Source organism: Peromyscus californicus, unplaced genomic scaffold, assembly GCF_007827085.1.
Source record: "Peromyscus californicus insignis strain IS unplaced genomic scaffold, ASM782708v3 Scaffold_7__1_contigs__length_154581171, whole genome shotgun sequence".
NCBI lineage: Eukaryota > Metazoa > Chordata > Mammalia > Rodentia > Cricetidae > Peromyscus > Peromyscus californicus.
In genome coordinates this window covers 107,765,003-107,783,160 of record NW_026294595.1, presented here as the reverse complement: position 1 = coordinate 107,783,160, position 18,158 = coordinate 107,765,003, and the positions used below count along the sequence as shown (strand labels likewise).

The 18,158-nt window shown below is 50.0% G+C and overlaps 1 protein-coding gene across 1 annotated transcript; it reads left to right on the top strand.

Moving 5' to 3' along the window:
- The first annotated feature begins 6,304 nt into the window (after positions 1-6,304).
- On the top strand, positions 6,305-15,393 carry Lrrn4 (leucine rich repeat neuronal 4). The gene is made up of 4 exons (XM_052726293.1): positions 6,305-6,953; positions 7,925-8,129; positions 12,651-12,788; positions 13,801-15,393. Exons 1-4 carry the CDS (start codon positions 6,305-6,307, stop codon positions 15,002-15,004), a joined length of 2,196 nt encoding a protein of 731 aa, XP_052582253.1. The 3' UTR covers positions 15,005-15,393.
- Positions 15,394-18,158: the final 2,765 nt, after the last annotated feature.

Here is an 18,158-nt window from a genome sequence, read left to right as displayed (position 1 = left end):
GAAGTAAAAGAGCATGGAATAAAAAATAAACATATTCAGCAAATATCATTTAAGCAAGTGTGCTGTTGAGCTTTCTGTTATTGTAACAAAGCCTGAGATAATCAACCATCTTACAAGGAGGAAAAACTTGTTTTAGCACACAGTTTCAGAGGTTTCAGTCCATGGTAGATTGCCCATTATTTGTGTGTGTGTGTGGGGTCTATATGAGGCAGTATATTACATGGTAGCAGGTAGTGGGACAAACCTTCTCATTTCCTGGTGGCTAGGAAGCAAAGGAAGAGGAAGAGCAAGGTTCCAATATCTCCTTCAAGAGTACATTTATGAGAAGACAACTTCCTACCAGTAATCCCTACCCATTAAAGTTTCCAAATACTTCCCAGAAGTGCCAGGGACAAGGAACCAAGCCTTTCGGGTCTTTGGGACCTTTCATGTCCAACCCACAGCACATGTATAATGCATGAGTCCTGCCAGATACAGGGGTGAGCAGTAAACAAGCTGTAAACAGTGCACGGCTCAGCTCCTTGTGATCTGGTAGTGTGCTCACACTATGTGCGGTGGCTTCTGTCTTCTACTGGAGGGAAGGTCCAAGTCTTACTCACCTCTGGGACCTCATTTTATATGTGAGAACCCAACACAGATGTTGGCATGTGCATTGAGTTGCTAAGCCAGCTGATCTCTTTGACAATCCCATATGGAATAGGTAGAGTAGAATTTACATTGTCCTTGGTAAGGTGGGGTCAGCTCGAAGATGGCAATCCACATCCTCCATCCCACTTCAAGGTTCTTTGCTTTCTAGTGCATCCCTAGCTGTGGAGAACTCCAGAATCAGTTTATAAGATAGCCTATGCCTTTTTCATCTTACTTCCTACATCTACACACAAAGGAAAGCGATACATTTGTGCCTGGCTCCTCTGTTCAGTCTGAATCTTTTCAATGATGGATTTTTTTTTTAAAGAAGTGTTATGTTTTTACATGCCAAGCATCCCACAAATCCCTATGTTGAAGTCTTATTGACACTGAGAGGTAAAAGGCTTTACATCTCAACTGTCACCATCTTGTTCCTAAAGACCACTTCCTCTTTGGCAGGTTGTCAGTGAGTCCACACAGATGCCATGAGCTCTGGAAGCCTCTGTACTGCGTACCGTTCTGTGGGAGCAGGCCCTTTCCGGAGACTTGACAACCTGGTACCATGTCCTCCCACAAACACCCTCCCATCCCAGCAGCTCGTTTATCTCAGGTGTCAGAGAAGAATGAAGCTGTGCTCTTGCACATTCCAACTCCGGCACCTGGAGGGGAATTCTGCAACAGAGTCCGCTGGCATCTGGGAAGCCAGGCTGACCCATTGGCTGGCCAGTCACCTAGGCAGCCCCTATCAACCCCCAGGCTGCTAGAGCTGTGAACACAGCCAGACGAGAGGCCCTTGGAAGATCTCGGGGGCAACCTGTATCTGAAGTATATATTCTGACACTCCTGGGAATGGGACAGAACAGCACAGGTCAAAAGCCTAGAGTTCTCCCCAATGCTTGGCATTCAGGAGGTGAGGGCAGGTCAGGCCCCCACTCCTCCACCAGAGCAGGAGAGACCTAGTGAACTGTGAAGAAATGGCCTGGAAGGATTTATGAGAGTGGGGTCACCCTTTTCCTCATTAACCAGAAACCCACAACTCTGTGACCTCAGCCAAACCTTTGCCCTCTCTGGAACTCAGTTTTCTACCTTCAGAATGGACAGGGTGGGGGTAGGGCCAGACAAAATGGTCAAGACCTTTCTAAAAGCGATGATCTTTGGCCCTGATTTTTACACACAACCAAAGAAGAAGTATAATTACTGACTGTTTGTTTCCCTGGGGCCATGTGTTTCTAACACTCTAACCATGTGATCTTTCAGGAGAAATTCCCTACCAAGCCCTAAAATATGTTGGAAACCTGGGATTGCAAAAGCCTTGATGATTTAAATTTCATTAAAAATATTAAATCTATATGTATGCATGTGTGCCTGAGTGTATGTATGTGCATCCTGTGCATGCAGAAACCCAAAAAGCTCAGAAGGCGGCACTGGATCCCTTGGAAGTGGAGTTAGAGTTTTGAATCATCATATGGGTGTTAGCAGCCAAATCCAGGTCTTCTGCAGGAACAGTAAGTGCTCTTAACCACTGAGCAAGCTATCCAGCCCCATGGTGACTCAGTTTCCTATTTCTGCTTCAGCTCCCTCCCCAGTCTCTACCTTCTCCTTAACCATCTCAGCCCTGGGGTCCACCATGATCCTGCCAGGCCTTTCCCCGTTCATTTGTCAAGCATTTCCCCTGAGTGCCAGATTCTGGCCTGTGCTCTGGAGTTAGCAAGACTGTCAATGTGGCTAGTCCTCAGGACATTCAGTCTTACAGACGGAGGGACTCTATCAGTCATCTGTGGCACACAGCCCGCACCCCCTGTGGAAGAGCACCCAGGAAGGATATCTAACACAGCTTAGAGCAAGGAGCTAGGGCAGGTGCTCTCGGCACTAACCCACAGCAAGTGAGCCTCCTTGGAGAGGCTCCATCCATGCTCAGGGAAAGTCAGGTATGTCTGGGAGCTGCATCAGCAGTGAGAAGAATCCTGGGACCAGCAGGATACAGAAGCTGGGGGTAAATGCTGCACTTCCTCAACACTTGACAGACACATCTCTCGGAGAGTCTCACAGCTCATGACCGTAACTCAGACTCTCTGGGCTTCCTCAGATCATCTCTCCATTAAGTTCCTTGCACCTGAGTCCTGAGTTAAAGGTCTCCTTCTTTAAGGGATAGAGGAGGTTGTTAAGAGACTGGGTTGATCAAAGGGGAGACACCCCAGCCAGGGGTAGTTCAGGAGGTACCACATGGAGGGAAGGATGTGTCAGGGGTTTGAAAAACATATACTTCTTGGTTCCAGGACTTTGTCACGGGACTCTTGCATCCTTCTCTGGTAGAGTAAAACATTTATGCCATCTTTTCCTAGGCTCCCAAAAGTGCTAGAAGAGAAAGGACTGAAAAAGAGTTCTTCGGTGTCCCTGAGAGGTGCCCACAGGTGCCATACAGTAGTCATCTTTAAGCCTACTATACCCAAGAAGTCTGCTCATTGACAAAAGGACATTTTCAACATGTTTCAGCATCTTAAGTGATATGGATTTATCTAAATATCAAAGAAAGGTTATCTTAAAAAGGAAGATAACAGCATCAAATACTAAAATCGGCTGAAGGGATCTAAACACAGTAATACACAGACAGCACACCCATAATCTGCTCCAGAGCCCAGTCAACCTTGGGAACCACAGTTTCCTTACCACGGGATAGTAGTTAGTGCCTTGGGAAGATTCAATGAGAGCATGCTTGTGGACCTGGGGTCTAGCAATGGAAAGTACTTAACTGTAAAGTGGGCGTTGGGGGGTGGGGGTGGGAGGTAGGGGACGGAGGTGGGTGGGTGGAGGGGGGGGGTGATGATGGAAAGCAGAAAGCACCATACAAGGGCAAGGCTAACCCAATCTATAAAAAATTCTAAACAAACCCATCCAGGGACTGACGTCAGTTTCCCCAGCATGGGGGCCCAATTGGATAGCACCAGGAACCTATCTGCTGAAGCAATAGAGCACCCCGGAGGACCGAGAGTAAACAGCACATCAGCCTAGGCAGGCAGCAAGCAACACAGCGGGCTAGGTTAGGTTGGTTAAGAGGATCTGAGCTCCAGGAGAGTACCGGGTGACGACTTCAGGGCCAGGGGCTCTCCCTACCCCTCCCCACTACGGCCCAGAGGAGTGTCCCCAACAGGGTTTCTTAACATAGTTTACAGTCCTTGCAGGTATACGAAGGTCCTTCCTTCTAGCAGTCTATTTGTACTTACATCTCAGTGGACTCTGCTCCTTCCCATCTGGTGTCTCCAGCAGAACTCCCCTGCTGGCTTCAAGGGAGCTAATGACTTGACCAGGGTGGACAGAGCATGTTTAATTTTGAGAGAAATCTGAGGCTTTGATTCTTGGGTATACAGCTCTGTGCCAAGCAGAGGTTAAGGAGCTCATGGCTGGGCCTCAGGAGTCAACCTCCAGCCACTTCCCTTTCCCATCTTTCTCTGCTTCCACTTCTTCCCATGGTGCAGCGGTCCCATCACCACCGAGGCCAGGACCCAGACTCCTGGATAGTTCCCCAGAGGCGAGCACAGAGCAGACCTCCCCTGACCTCGCTTAGGCACAGGAGGAATGTTCTGAACAGCAAGGCCTCAACTGGCCCTGCAACACACATCTTTGAAGGCGACCTCAAAGGAAACCGCCAGGGACTAGTAATCCCATCAGACCAGTTTGCAAGGTTCCTGGGACTACTCAGAGCTGCCCAGATAAGCAGTGACTGGAGGAAAAACAGGAAGCTCTGGTCCCAGGATCTGTATACAAAGAATTGGGGTTGACAGCCCAGCCTGTTCTCAACCTTCCCCACGGGCCTGGGAGAACAGCACTGTCTGCTCCAAGCAGGTGCTGCAAAAAAAAACCTGTGTCACCGTGTCCTCTGGGGGACCTGCAGGTTTTTATAACTGGGATCCATCATGGGGCGGGAGTGTCCTTTCTGCATTTCTGGTCTCTATATTTGTTCTCACTGCTCAGAATTAAACACAGGTTGTCACTGAACCGGGTCTCAGAGCAATCACTTGTCTTGGGGGCTTTTGCACATGGCTTGAGCTAGATCCAGCGTGAAGACTCCTTTGCGCAGGTCTGTGGTCACTTCCCTGTGAATCTCTGCAAGCCACTCTGGGAAAGCACCCCTCCCTCGGGAAAGGCAGCTTCTTTCTCTCCCAGCTCACCATTCCGTCTCCAATTATCCCAGGAGATTAGGAATCACCTAGAAGAGAGAATAGGATTCCTGGGAGGTGACAGGGCTGCCTCACTGGGCACCAGCCCTTGCTGCTGCTGGCTCCTTTTCTCAAGCTTGGGAAAGTGAAGTAAGGAAAGACAAGGACCGGAAGGATAGGAGGAGGGCTGCAGGTGGGGGTGGGGGCGCCAGGTCTATGCAGGGAAAGGCCCGAGGATCGGAGGAGGGCTGCAGGTGGGGGTGGGGCGCCAGGTCTATGCAGGGAAAGGCCCGAGGCGCGAAGAAGTGAGATCAAAACAAGGAAAGTCTTGGTGGAGAAGGAGGGGCTTCAGGGCTGGAGTGTCTCAGGCTCCTCCTGGACGGGGCTGGAGGAGGGGCAGCGGGGAACCAGCCGTCTCCCCTCTGACATTCAGAGTCACATTCAGAAGTCACTGGTTCCTGCAATAGTCAAAAGTTTGAGGACCGTGAAGGGGTGCCACACCACAGGGACAGCTTCCAGGTAAGTATGACATACTGCGGATACCTTCACTCCTGGCCTTAAGTCCCAGCAACTTTCTCATCGCTTTATCTTCCTACCAAGAGGGAGGCCTTTCTCTTGGAGCCTTGATGGTGACTCAGAGATTGGTGTTCAGTGGGGAGCCATGGCAGAAATCTACAGTAACATGGGCTATCAGGCAGTGACCTTCATGCCCAGGGCCGGCTTAGAAGCCACTTTGCCGTTGCCAAGTCAGCCCGTAGCCACCAGAGCGGGTGGAAGCGCAGCTAGCGGGGCTGGGCCATCCCTCCTCCAGTGCTGGCTTTTTAGAACCCATCTGAGACCAGGGAATGCTTGATCCAAGAGTCCCAAGTCTTGGAGCTGTCTAGGGCTCCTGTCTTCTTCTGAGGGCAACCCTGAGCTCCCTTCCAAGAGAAGGATCCCAGAACTTAATTTACTCAAACTAAGAAGTGGCTGGGCACTTCCAATGAGAAAAATGGGCCCAGTCTAGGTATGACTACATTTTTCTTGACTCCCATTTAATCTCAGCTGAAGTTTAACCCGGGAGCATTCACAATTAGGACGCCGCCGCTTAAACAGGGGGGAGCGGGGGGGGGGGGGGCGGGAGGGGGCGTTGCAGACAAAAAGAGAACAAACAGCCTTCTCTCAAAGACTCATAGAAGAGGAAGCATGGGGGACCCTGGAAGAGTCAGGTCAGGCGTGGAAAGATGAGGGAAGCCTCCGGGAGGCTGGGAAAGCCAAGACATTGCTAGGACAAGCAAGTGTGCATGGGTCCTGCACCAGAGATGAGGGAAAAGCTGGTCTCCACCTGCTCACTGACAAGTATGAGGTGGAGATGGGGGTGGGGTGGGTCTCTCTCTCTCTCTCTCTCTCTCTCTCTCTCTCTCACACACACACACACACACACACACACGCACACTCTACAGGAACATCCAGGGGACACACTTTTGCCTTCCGTTCAGGGGCTTCTTCTGAAGTCATGGGCGGTCTTTCCCTAGAGACTCGACATGCCTTGGACGCTGCTTCTGCTGCAGCTGCTACTGCCGATGGTGCGGAGCCAGAGTCTGGCGGGACTTTCCCAGGAGACGGGCCCCCTCTTCCGACTCACTCATCAGGGACCCCGGGACATGCACGACAGCCAAGCCACCGACTCGCCCTGCCAGGGGCTCCCGGCTGCAGGAGCCACGACCCTGACCCTGGCAAACCTCAGCCTGGAGCGCTTGCCCAGCTGCCTGCCGCACACGCTGCGCAGCCTCGACGGCAGCCACAACCTGCTGCGCGCCTTCGGGGGGCCTGAGTTCGGTCGCCTGCCGGAGCTACGCGTGCTCACTCTGAACCATAACCGCATCTCCACGCTGCACTGGGGCCGCGGCACGCCGGCCGGGCTGCGGGAGCTCGACCTCAGCCACAACCTGCTGACCGCGCTGCCCGCCGACGCCGGGCCCCCGGAGCGCAACATGCGCTCGCTGGTGCTGGCCGGGAACCCACTGCAGGCGCTGCAGCCACGGACCTTCGCACGCTTCCCGGCGCTGCAGCTTCTCAACCTCTCCTGCAGCGAGCTGGACCACATCGCCCAGGAGGCGTTCGCCGGGGAGGACGGCGGGCCCCTGGCGGCGCTGGAGGTCTTGGACCTGAGCGGCACGCGCCTGGAGCGAGGTGAGAGCGGGGTGAGGGCTACACATGCTCCTCTGGGGGGTGGAGGTCAGGGCTGCGTTCTTCAAGAGGTGGCCCCAGAAACCAGATGCGTGGACCCAAGTGCCCGAAGTGCCACACAGTCGCAGAACTGCTGACAATCACCGGATTACAGAAGAGGAAACTAAGGCACAGAATGGTGGAATGACGTTAGACCTAATCTCATAGATCTAGCGCCTAATGTCCCCAAATCACAGCCCAAGCATTCCACCGGCAGGGCTCAACACTTCTGGCTGGATGAAAGCTGTGAGATGGCGAGGTGAAGTTGGCTTTGGAGCTCATAAACATATACATGAGCTTTGCCCCAAGCGTGCCAAAGAGGAATTCATTGATTTCCCCTGCAACACGCAGTTGTTTCTACAGATGTTGGGTTCTTCCAACAAGATGCAGGAGGGAGGTGCCTCTGATTCACGAGCATGCTTCTATTGTTCTTTAAAAAAAACACTCTTATGTGTCTAGAACCTCTTGTTTACCACGGTGGTCTGAGGAAGGGCGGCAAGGGGCTAGAGAGAACAAGAAATTCAGAAAGGGGAATGTTCTCCATATTTTGGGAGACAACAAAATTGAGTTCCTGGGACCTCCTCCAGCCATGTGTCCCTCTCCTCCTTTCTTGTGTTCCCCGAAAGCTCTCCACTCTTCGGAGGCATCCGAGCTAAGTCTGGCTATTTGGCACGTGGAGTTTAACCTGAGGCTGTGACAGCAGCAGGCTTGGAGATAATAGTCCCGGGGAAGGGCTTCCAGCTCTGTGGCCTCGGGTCAGCCATGCTTCTCTATGTTTTTAGCCAACTTGTAAAAAAAAAAAGATTAGGCATAGCTGAGGAAGCGCCTTTCCAGCTGCTGTAGCGGTCACCTCTCCTGTCACTCACTTCTGTATGGCTCTTCCTGGCCCCTGGGTTTTGGGCCTTGCTGTGATGGATAATTCCCTTTGATTTCAGTTGAATCTGGGTGGATCAGGAACCTGCCACAGCTCAAGTCCCTCTACCTGAGAAAGATGCCCAGGCTGAAGACGCTGGAGGGAGACACTTTCAAGATGACTCCCAATCTACAGCAGCTGGATTGTCAAGAATCCCCAGCACTCAGTTCTGTCCACACAGAGATCTTTCAAGACACACCTTGTCTACAAGTCCTTCTGTTCCAGAAGTAAGTGATTCTAAGCCCAGCTCAGTCAGGACTGATTTTTGCCCGTTATACTATATTGAATTTTATATGACATGCCAGTCCTTACTGTTTCTGCCACTGCCCTTCCAAATCCTGTCTGGGCCTCTGTTCTCCCCCATCTTCCCTGTGGTGTCTTAAGCAGGTCCCAGACAGTATCCCCAGCTTAATAACTAGCAATGAGGAGACAAGGACACTGGGCCTTCTCTCCACTGGAACCCCCTCCTTTCCCCAATGATGCCATCCCAGGGTATGAGTAGGCTGGAGGGAAGGAGATAGGATAGGAAGGTTTACCATGCTGTGGGATCTGGAGTTGTCCCTCTTATTCTAGTAGTAGCCATTGGCTTGACTTCTCAGAGTAGTGGAACTTAAGATGACCCCAGGCCACCTCTTGTCAGTGGGTCCTACATCGGGGACTTGTCATTTGACATAGAAGCATCCTCTTTTCTCCCTCGTGTTTTGGTAGGGATGGGGATTAGAGGAGCTTCCAAAGTGCTGTCCTGTCTCTTCTCCCCTCTTTGATCAAGTCCAGAGCTGGGTAATGAGTTAGTAAACTCCTTGTCTTCCCTGGTCTTGAACAGGGTGTGGAGCAATTCTCTTTGGGATCTGGGTACCTCAGCCAGCCCCTTACTCAGTGCTCTCAGCCTTTATGGTTTCTGTTGAACCTAAGCCCTGTTTGAAATACCCAGTTATTTAACAGTCTGTTCTGTGTCATTGGCCATTTGTGAAAGATTTAAAGTAGCAGCATTGAGCCTTAGTTCTGTGGTGAGGTTCTGTGTTCCCTGACCCACTGGGGGCTAGCGCTTTTCAGAGGACGAATACCTGCCTCTCAGAGTCCAGGAAGATGGTGTCTTAGAGGGGCCACAGGACTTACCACATCGTGGATAAAGGTGGTGTCGTGGCTCACAATTCCAGGGGAGCCTAAGAGTGGGTTTTCTTAGTTCTCTTTTGCCCAAAGCAGGTGCCAAAGATGGAGCTATTTTTCCTTGGGAATGAATGCTTCTCCTTCGTTTGGTAACCAGATACTAAGCACACATGGTGTGGAGGGAAAACACTTTGTGGCTCTGACTCCTTTAGGCTTGATAAAAATACAAAAATCCAAAGTAAAAAGGATGAAACACTGGAAAATGATATAGAGTGAAAGAGGACTACAACAATGGTACTCCCTTTGGGGCTTTTCACTTGAAAAAAGCAAATGGGAGCCCTTCAGTCCGTTTCTGGAGTATAGGAGGTGTCTATAGAACTGGGGACGGTGGGGCTAGAGAGGTAGCTCAGGGAGAAAGGTGCTTGCTATGATAGAAAGCATGGAGTTCTAATCTTCAGCACTCCAGGCATGGTGGTGCACATCTGTAACACCAGCATAGGGATGCAGAGGCAGGTAAAGCCCTGCAGTGTGCCGGCCAGCCAGCCTCAGCTAAACGGCAAGCTTCAGGCTCAGTGCAGAGACCCTGTCTCAAAAAAAATAAGGTGGAAGGCAACTGAGGAGGACATCCTGATGTCAATCTCCGACACCCACAAACACATACATGGATACACATTCCCACGTGCGCATCAATATGCATATCCTCCCTCCCTCCCTCTCTCTCACACACAAATGATAATACTAACTGGTGTAGGTGATGATGGTAATGATGGTGGTAGTGATGATGACTGTATGATGATAATGGTGGTGGTGAAGCTGCTGATGCTGAAGTTGGTAGTCATGACAGTAATGATGATGATATGGCCCCACCTTTCAACAAGACCACAGTTTAGTATAGGAAGCAGATGACGGCTGGCCAGCACAAGCCATCATGAACCACAGCAGAGGCACACACTCTATGCTGTGTTATAAAGCGGGTAGTGGTAGTGATCCATCAGGCTGGGTAAGGGAGGCTTCTGTAGGAAGGGCGTGAGTGAGCCATAGCTCTGTGCAGCTCATGTTGCCCATGGTGAATTTGTTAACTGTGAAGGGCAGGGAAGTAAAACCTAAGAGTCAAGGAGCTCAGGAAGTGTGAAGAGTCCAGGTCAAACATGCTGTGGGATGGTCTGTATGTCAAGTGTGTTGCTGATTGGTCAATAAATAAATCACTGATTGGCCAGTGGCCAGGCAGGAAGTATAGGTGGGACAGGAGGAGAATAAAGCTGGGAAGTGGAAGGCTGAGTCAGAGAGACACTGCCAGCCGTCACGATGACAAACAGCATGTGAAGATGCCGGTAAGCCACGAGCCATGTGGCAAGGTATAGATTAATGGAAATGGATTAATTTAAGCTGTAAGAACAGTTAGCAAGAAGCCTGCCACGGCCATACAGTTTGTAACCAATATAAGTCTCTGTGTTTACTTGGTTGGGTCTGAGCAGCTGTGGGACTGGCAGGTTAGAGAGATTTGTCCTGACTGTGGGCCAGGCAGGAAAACTCTATCTACATTCTGTCAGACTCGAAGGAAAAAACAGGAGAGAGCCAAAAGTGGATCTGCCATTGTTAGGTGTGAGAAACCATAAATATACCTAGACTAATTCTCCCCTGCCCCATTCCCGTCCCCCATCCCTGTCTGTGCTTGCTCATCTGCATCATCAAAAGCTTGATGCTTGAAGCTTGGTGACTTGAAATGGGTGCTGTATTAGCAAATGTAGACAGAAAGGAGAAAGCGTTGAGAGTTGGAGTTTGTTTTCTCTTGTTCTTGGAGCTCCGACTACCATGTGATGCTCTAGGCTGACCTCCCAGGTGGTAAATGTGCATGGAGAGAGGTCCACACCTAGTTGAGGCTCTCTATAGATGATGTAGTCCTACATCATCTGGCCCAGGTGAGCCTGCCCAGACCAGGAACTACCAAGCCACCCCAAGAATCATGTGAATGAAAACAAGGTAATTGTAAGCTTCTACGTTTTGGTGCCATCCTCCACTTAACAAGGGCTAACTGGTGCACTGAGCAAGGCATTGTATAAGTACTGGCATTGTGCCAACAGCTGTGGTCCAGTTCTGGCACTCAACTGCTTTCTCATTTATGGCTACATCCAATTTGCTAATATCCTCCTGGCCTAAGTAAGTCACCAAGTTTGAAAGGGTAGAGAAGTACAGACTAGCTTTGGATGGGGAGAGATGCAATCACATTGCAAAGGTGTGAGCCTACAGAGATGAGAGGACCTGTGGCCATTTTTACAAATACTCCATGTAGCTGAAGTTTTCCTGGTCCTGCCTGGCCCACGGTCAGGACAAATCTCTCCCACTCGCGTCCCTCAAGTAAACGCACAGAGACTTATATTACTTATAAACTGTATGGCCGTGGCAGGCTGCTTGCTATCTGTTCTTATATCTTAAATTAACCCATTTCTATAAACCTTGCCATGTGGCTCGTGGCTTACCGGCATCTTACATCATGTTTCTCCTTGTGGCGGCTGGCAGTGTCTCCTGACTCAGCCTTCTTTCACCCAGCATTCTCCTCTCTCTTGTCCCGCCTACACTATCCTTCCTGCCTGGCTACTGGCCAATCAGCATTTTATTTATCAATCAATCCTAGCAACATATATTCACAGCATACAGGACATCCCACAGCAACTCCACCATACTCAGCAATGGCAAACTCACTCCAGGCTCTCCCCTCTTTCTTCCCTGGAGTTCAACATAATCTTTGTCCTAGACTCACTGCATTCTCTGGGTCTCTTGGCTTATCCAGTGGTGAGATAAGCGTTTCACTGAGAGTTTTGGATTAAGGGTGGTAAAACACTTACCTAGCATGTGTGAAACCCTGGTTTCAATCCCCAGCACTGCTCTATAACAATAGTATTTACTATCCGTTTTTGTGTGTATGGAGAGATTTGTATTTACTAACACGTTCAATATCACAGACTTTTGATAAAAACATTTGGCATGGGGGTATTTTCTCTATTCAATATGAGTTAATAATGACTGAGTTTGATTGACAAAATAGGAGGTCTAAACTCATTTTGGTTCTACTCAAAGTTCTAACACTAGCAGAATTGTTTTCTCACAATACCACTGTGCCTCTTAGGAACATTTGTTTCTTTTTCTTTAAGGTTTAATTATTGGGGGCTGGAGAGATGACGCAGCACTTAAAAGCACTGGCTGCTCTTCCACAAGTCTTGAGTTTAATTCTCAGCAACCACACAGTGGCTCACAACCATCTATCATGGTAACTGATGCCCTCTTCCAATGTAAAGGCGTACATGCAGATGAGCACTCATATACATAAAATAATTATTTTATATGTATGTTTGCTTTGCTTGTGTGTATGTCTGTGCACCATATGTGCAGTACCCATGGAAGCCAGAAGATGTGAGATCCTCTGGAACCATGTGGGTGCTGAGAACTGAACCCAGATCCTTTAGAAGAGCAACCAGTGCTCTTAACCTCTGGGCCATCTCTCCAGCCCTTGTGGGAACATTGTGAACCTAATTGTTCAAACTGAACCTAAAATCATTAGTTAACTGACTTGTGTGTGTGTGTGTGTGTGTGTGTGTGTGTGTGTGTGTGTGTGTGCACGTGAGCACACGTGTGTGTCATTTCAGCTGCAACTTGAGTTCCTTTGGACCTTGGATTGTGAATTCCTCCCAGGTCTTATCTGTCAACCTCTTTGGCAACCCTCTCACTTGCAACTGTGAGCTGGCTTGGCTTCTCGTGGATGCAAACAAAACTGTCGTACACAGGTAACACATTTACTGAACAGATGGCTGTGAGGTGGGATCAACCTTCCAGAGCTGGAGCCATCCCAGCTTATGTCTTGCCCATATGACCACGTGGGCATTCACCCCAATGTAGTCAGATGGGGGGGCGGGGAGGATGAAGGCTCTACTTCTATTCTAGCCAGCCAGAAAGGGCAAAGAATATAGAAAAACTGACTTGGGAGCTTTTAAATGGATGAGGCTGCCAGATGGTGCTCACCATTTCTACTCATATTCATTGGCCAACAGTTAGTGGACAGACCACACACACACCTAACTGCAAAGGAGGCTGGGAAATGTAGTCTGCATGCCCTGTAGGAAAAGCAAGATCAGCCATACCATTTCTCCATTTTATAGACAAGGGAATAGAGCCCAAAGAAGTGAGGTACTTGATAAATTCATGCAGCTGTTGGATGAAGGAGACAGTATCCATCTTCATCTACATCTGTGCTCTTAACCACTAGGCCCCTTGATCCCTCAAGACAGCCTAGCTTTCTGCTCTTAGCCATTCAGCCTAAGCCCAGTATGCTTACAGAGCTTTCTCATGGGGGCAGGAAACAAATTCTAATGGTATCTCCTGGCTTAGAAGAGCTTTATTTTCTAAGATGCACTAAATCCCTTGACAGTCAGGTCTCACTATGCTGTTGAGAAAGATGTTGAGAGCACATGCTAAAGCAGAAAGGCTGGCTTCATTCCACTTCCTACTGCAGATATGACTGTGTTACACTCTCTGGGGATTACAGTTCCTACTGCACAGGTTTCCCAGGTTTATGCTCCGCCATTTGCTAGCTATGGCATCTTGGGCAGTTGGCATCTCTTTCCTGTTTCCTTCTCTGCCCAGAAGGGATGACAGGGACTTCCTTCAAAGGTTTCCTGGGTCAATAAAGTGATGTCACTAGAGGATACTTGGTAGAGATGTGTTAGCAGAGCGGACCCCTACATTGAGGATTTAAAACCCTGAAACCAAGGATCTCCTAATGATTGGTTTTCCCTCCAGGGCAGCAGATACCATGTGTGAGCCCGCTTTAGGATCCAAGGACCCCTTCTCTGGCCCTCTCTCCCTCTGCCAGCTGTCTGATGTGTGCAGGCCAGATCAAAGCACCACCCTCCCGGCTTCAAACCTGCCTCACTTTGATCATCCAGTTTCTGCACCACGGACACAGGGGCCTTCCATTGGACAGAACACAGTCCTGTCTACTCAACCTGGAGGAGGCCAACAAAGTATCACCAAGGTCCCCTCCCACACTGTGGCTTCTCTTACACAAGGGGCATGGATGCATGGTGATACGTCAGAGGAAACTGCCCAGTCCGCTCCTGACTCTCTGACAGTTTACAGTCCCTCCAGGGCTCTGCCTGGTGCAGCCGGCACAGGGGCAGAGCAGATTGCCACACATACCCTCGAGCCCAGTATCTCACTTGCCTCCGGCACACTGCTCAGCAAATACCTTGGACCCTTGTCCACTTCGCCAAACCCCCGGAGCATATCTTGGACGAACCAGAGGACACCAGCCACCACCCAGGCTCCCCACACACATCCTCCACAGGATGAGATTCCAGTCCTGCTGTTAGATGACGACAGCGAGGAGGATGAGACTCAGAATCAGGTGGCAGCACCTCGCGAGGCTGTCTCTTGTGATTACCACCCCTGCAGGCATCTGCAGACCCCATGTGCAGAGCTGCAGAGGCGCTTCAGATGCCGCTGCCCTGGTCTGAGCGGGGAAGATACCATCCCAGATCCTCCCAAGCTGCAGGGGGTTTCAGAGATAACTGACACGTCAATGCTCATCCACTGGTGTGCCCCCAACTCAGTGGTGCTCTGGTACCAGATCAACTACTTGGCGGAAGGAGGATCTGGGAACCAGTCCGTAGCGGACATCTATGCTACAGCACGACAGCACCCCCTGTACAAGCTGTCTCCAAGCACTACCTACCACGTGTGTGTACTGGCAGCCAACAGGGCTGGCCTGAGCCAGCAGCAGACCTCAGGCTGGAAGAGGTCATGTGCCACCTTCACAACCAAGCCCAGCTCGGTAGTCATCTTCTGGGGACTGTGTATCTCCAGTGCCCTGTTACTGGTTAGCACCCTGGTGCTGTCTGTGTGTCTCTGGAGGCAGCGCTGGAAGCCACACAGGCAGTTCTATGACACAAACCTGGTGGCCTTCAAAAACCCGGCCAGGGCTGAGGAAGTAACTCAGTGGTAGTGACTTCCCCATGCGCAAGGCCTTGGGTTTATCCCCAATATCAAAATCAGACGCATTTGAGGCCTTGGATTGATCTCTAGCAACCAAATTAAACAACAGACCAGCCTTTGACCACCTGCTGAGACTCCAGACCTTCAATTATCCCAGCTTCTTTCCTCCAATCAAACCACATCTGCATGCAGAAATTGTGATCTAGTGCCTATAAACAATCTCGAGTTCCACATTCCCCAAAGCCAGCGTGCCTCAGGCACGCACAGCACTCTGCCGCTTCCTTCTCTGTTCCTTCTGTAACTGTTCTCAGTAACCTGATGGTCACACCCGACAGTCCTGCTGGCACCTGTCCTTCTGGGTTGTTCCCTTGGGGTTTTCAGCAGTCAGTGTCTCCCTCAGTGTCCACTGGGGTACTGCATGCGAGGAGATGGGGGAAAGAAAGCAATTGTAACAAGGAATAATACAACTTTTGGAAATGCCATCCTTAAGTTTCTTGTGTGCAAGTCGCCTTGTGGTCCCTGATTTTCGAGTGAGTTCTGTTAGCCAAGAGCGGGTGGCCAAGGAAGAGTTACGGGTGGTTTCCTAAGGCCTTCTGAATTTATTAGTTGCATTTCAGGGTGTGTCAAAACATGTATCTCCAGCTTTACAGCTAAAACTGGCCTTCTGGTAACATCTGTGAAACACGGGAAAAGACTATTTGCTTGCAGGGCTTCCTACATTTCACTCAAGACTCAATAGACAAAAGTAATGTGTACTTTAGTGCTTAGACAAGGTCTTACTGTGCAGCACTTACTGACCTCAAACTTGGGACCCTTCTGCCTCTCTCCAAATGTTGCGATTACAAGAGTTTGGAGAGGAGGGAACGTTGAACCCACAAACAGCGCTTATTTCTATTGTAAGAAAAAACTTGTCTGAATCCATCTCTCGTCTCCAGAACAGGCTGTAGCACAAATGCCACACTGCAGAAAGGAGGATTCTAGCTGGGCCCCAATATGAATTATACTATACACTTCCGAGGGGCTAACTATTCAAGCATGTTTTCAACATCCTAAAATATATCCCTAGTTGTATCATATATATCCTTAAAAAGTTACAAAAGCCAAAAATGTGAGTTGGTGTTGTCCTAAGACAAGCAATTAAATGGCCCCAATGTTTTTAGCCTACTCCCAAGAATGAGTCAATTTGCCAATCTGTATACACAAATGCATACTCTAATATTCTCATCCAAATACAATTCCAGCATATTTTAAAAATGAACACAATGCTGGGCAGTGGTAGCACACGCCTTTCATCCCAGCACTCAGGAGGCAGAGGCAGGTGGATCTCCGTGAATTTGAGTCCAGCCTGGTCTACAGAGCTAATTCTAGGGCAGCCAAGCCTACACAAAGAAACCATGTCTCAAAATACCGGGAAAACAAACAAACAAACCAAGGACAGAATGTATTTTTTGACAATTCAGTATAAAAAAAATTGTGAGGACATTTGAACTATTTTTAAGAGTAGATATGGAAAAGGTGTAAACCAGAGCTAGATCAAAACCCCTCATACTAAGGATACTATGGTCAACAATAACCACAATTAAGCAAACATAATAAAGCAGAATAAAGGTCTAATCTCCTCCATAAGCGCTTTTCCACCTTTTTTCTTGACGTTTCTGTGGGCTCACCGTCCTGGGTGCTCCAGTAGTCCCTCTGTCTCCAGGGTCAGCAGCTCCGTTAGAAACTGTATGGGAGAGCTGAGGAGGGGGCAACCGCCAGCCTTGTCCCACCCTTCTCTTCCCTGTGATGCAGTGGTAGGGTTTAGTATGTGCCAAACCCACGGTGGCAACATTCGCTACTTTTCTATTACTGTGACAAAACTCCATGACCAAGGCAACTTACAGAAGGAAGGATTTATTTAGCTTGTGGTTCCAGAGGGGTCAAGAAGTTGACAGCAGGTAGGCATGGCGGTTGGAGCTGGAAGCTGAGAATTTCCTTTTACTTTTTATTGATTCTTTGCAGATTTCACATCATGCATCCCGATCCCACCCACCTCCCTGTCCCTGTGCCCATCCCCCCCACATCCACCCTTGCAACCTCCCTCCCAAAACAAAACAAAATTTAAAAGAAAAACCAAAACCCAAAGCAAGCAAACAAACAAAAGCAAAACCAACAAAACAAGACAAAAACAAAAACTCGGAAAAAGAAAGCATCTGGTGGTGGAAGCTGTAGTGTGTGTGGCCCACTGAGTCACACAGTTCCCCCCAAGTCCTTTCACCTTCACTTGCAAGCCTTCATTGCCACGAGCCATCGCTCTGGTTCAAGGCCTCTGGCTATCAAGCATGGGCTCTCACCGGGGCTCCTATTGGATATCCTGTTGTCCTCTGTCCTGGGGATCCTACAGTTTTGGATCCGAAGGTTCGGCCCCTTCACATGCTCCAACAGTTCATAGATACGGTGGACGTTCTGGTGGGCCAACTCATGGCCCTGGTTCTGGGCCTGGGGGTAGCTGGGCTGGTCCCTCTACCAGCTTCCCTCCACTGTCACCACCCAAGTGAGCTCTCCAGCCCTGCCTTGACCAGCCCACCCAACACAGCCTTGTAGCAAGGAGAGGGGCCAGTTTTGTTCTCAAGCCCTTGGGTCTGGCTCACCCATTGTCACACCACCAGGGCCAGCTCCGCTGTCTTGCCCAGGCAAAAGGTGTAGGGCCCTCTCTTCTGATTGCTGTAGGGGGCACAGAGTGGGGGTGGGGAGGGGTCATTTCTCCTGCTCTCATGCCCTCAGGTCCGGCTCACCTGCACCACCACCAACAGGGTCAGCTCTAGTGTACTGCACAGGCCGGGTGCAGGGCCTGCTCTCCCATGTGCTGCAGGTCCCACTTGTGTGCTGCAGTCAGTGAGGGACAAGGCTAGTTCTCCATCTTTCGTGATCCAGCCCTCTCACTGACCACAGGCAGCAAGGGGTGGGAGGAGGAAGGCATCTTTCCCTCACCCATGCCACCACATGGCAGGCGAGGGGGTGACAGGGCCAGCTCTGCTGTTCTCACTCTCAGGACTGGTTCACCTGCTTCCTGACAACAGGGTCAGCTCTAGTGTGCTGCCCAGGTGAGGTGCATGCACATGGTGAAGGTGGGGCCATCTTTCCTGATTGCAGGGGCTAGATCTCCTGTGGCAGTATCCAGTGAG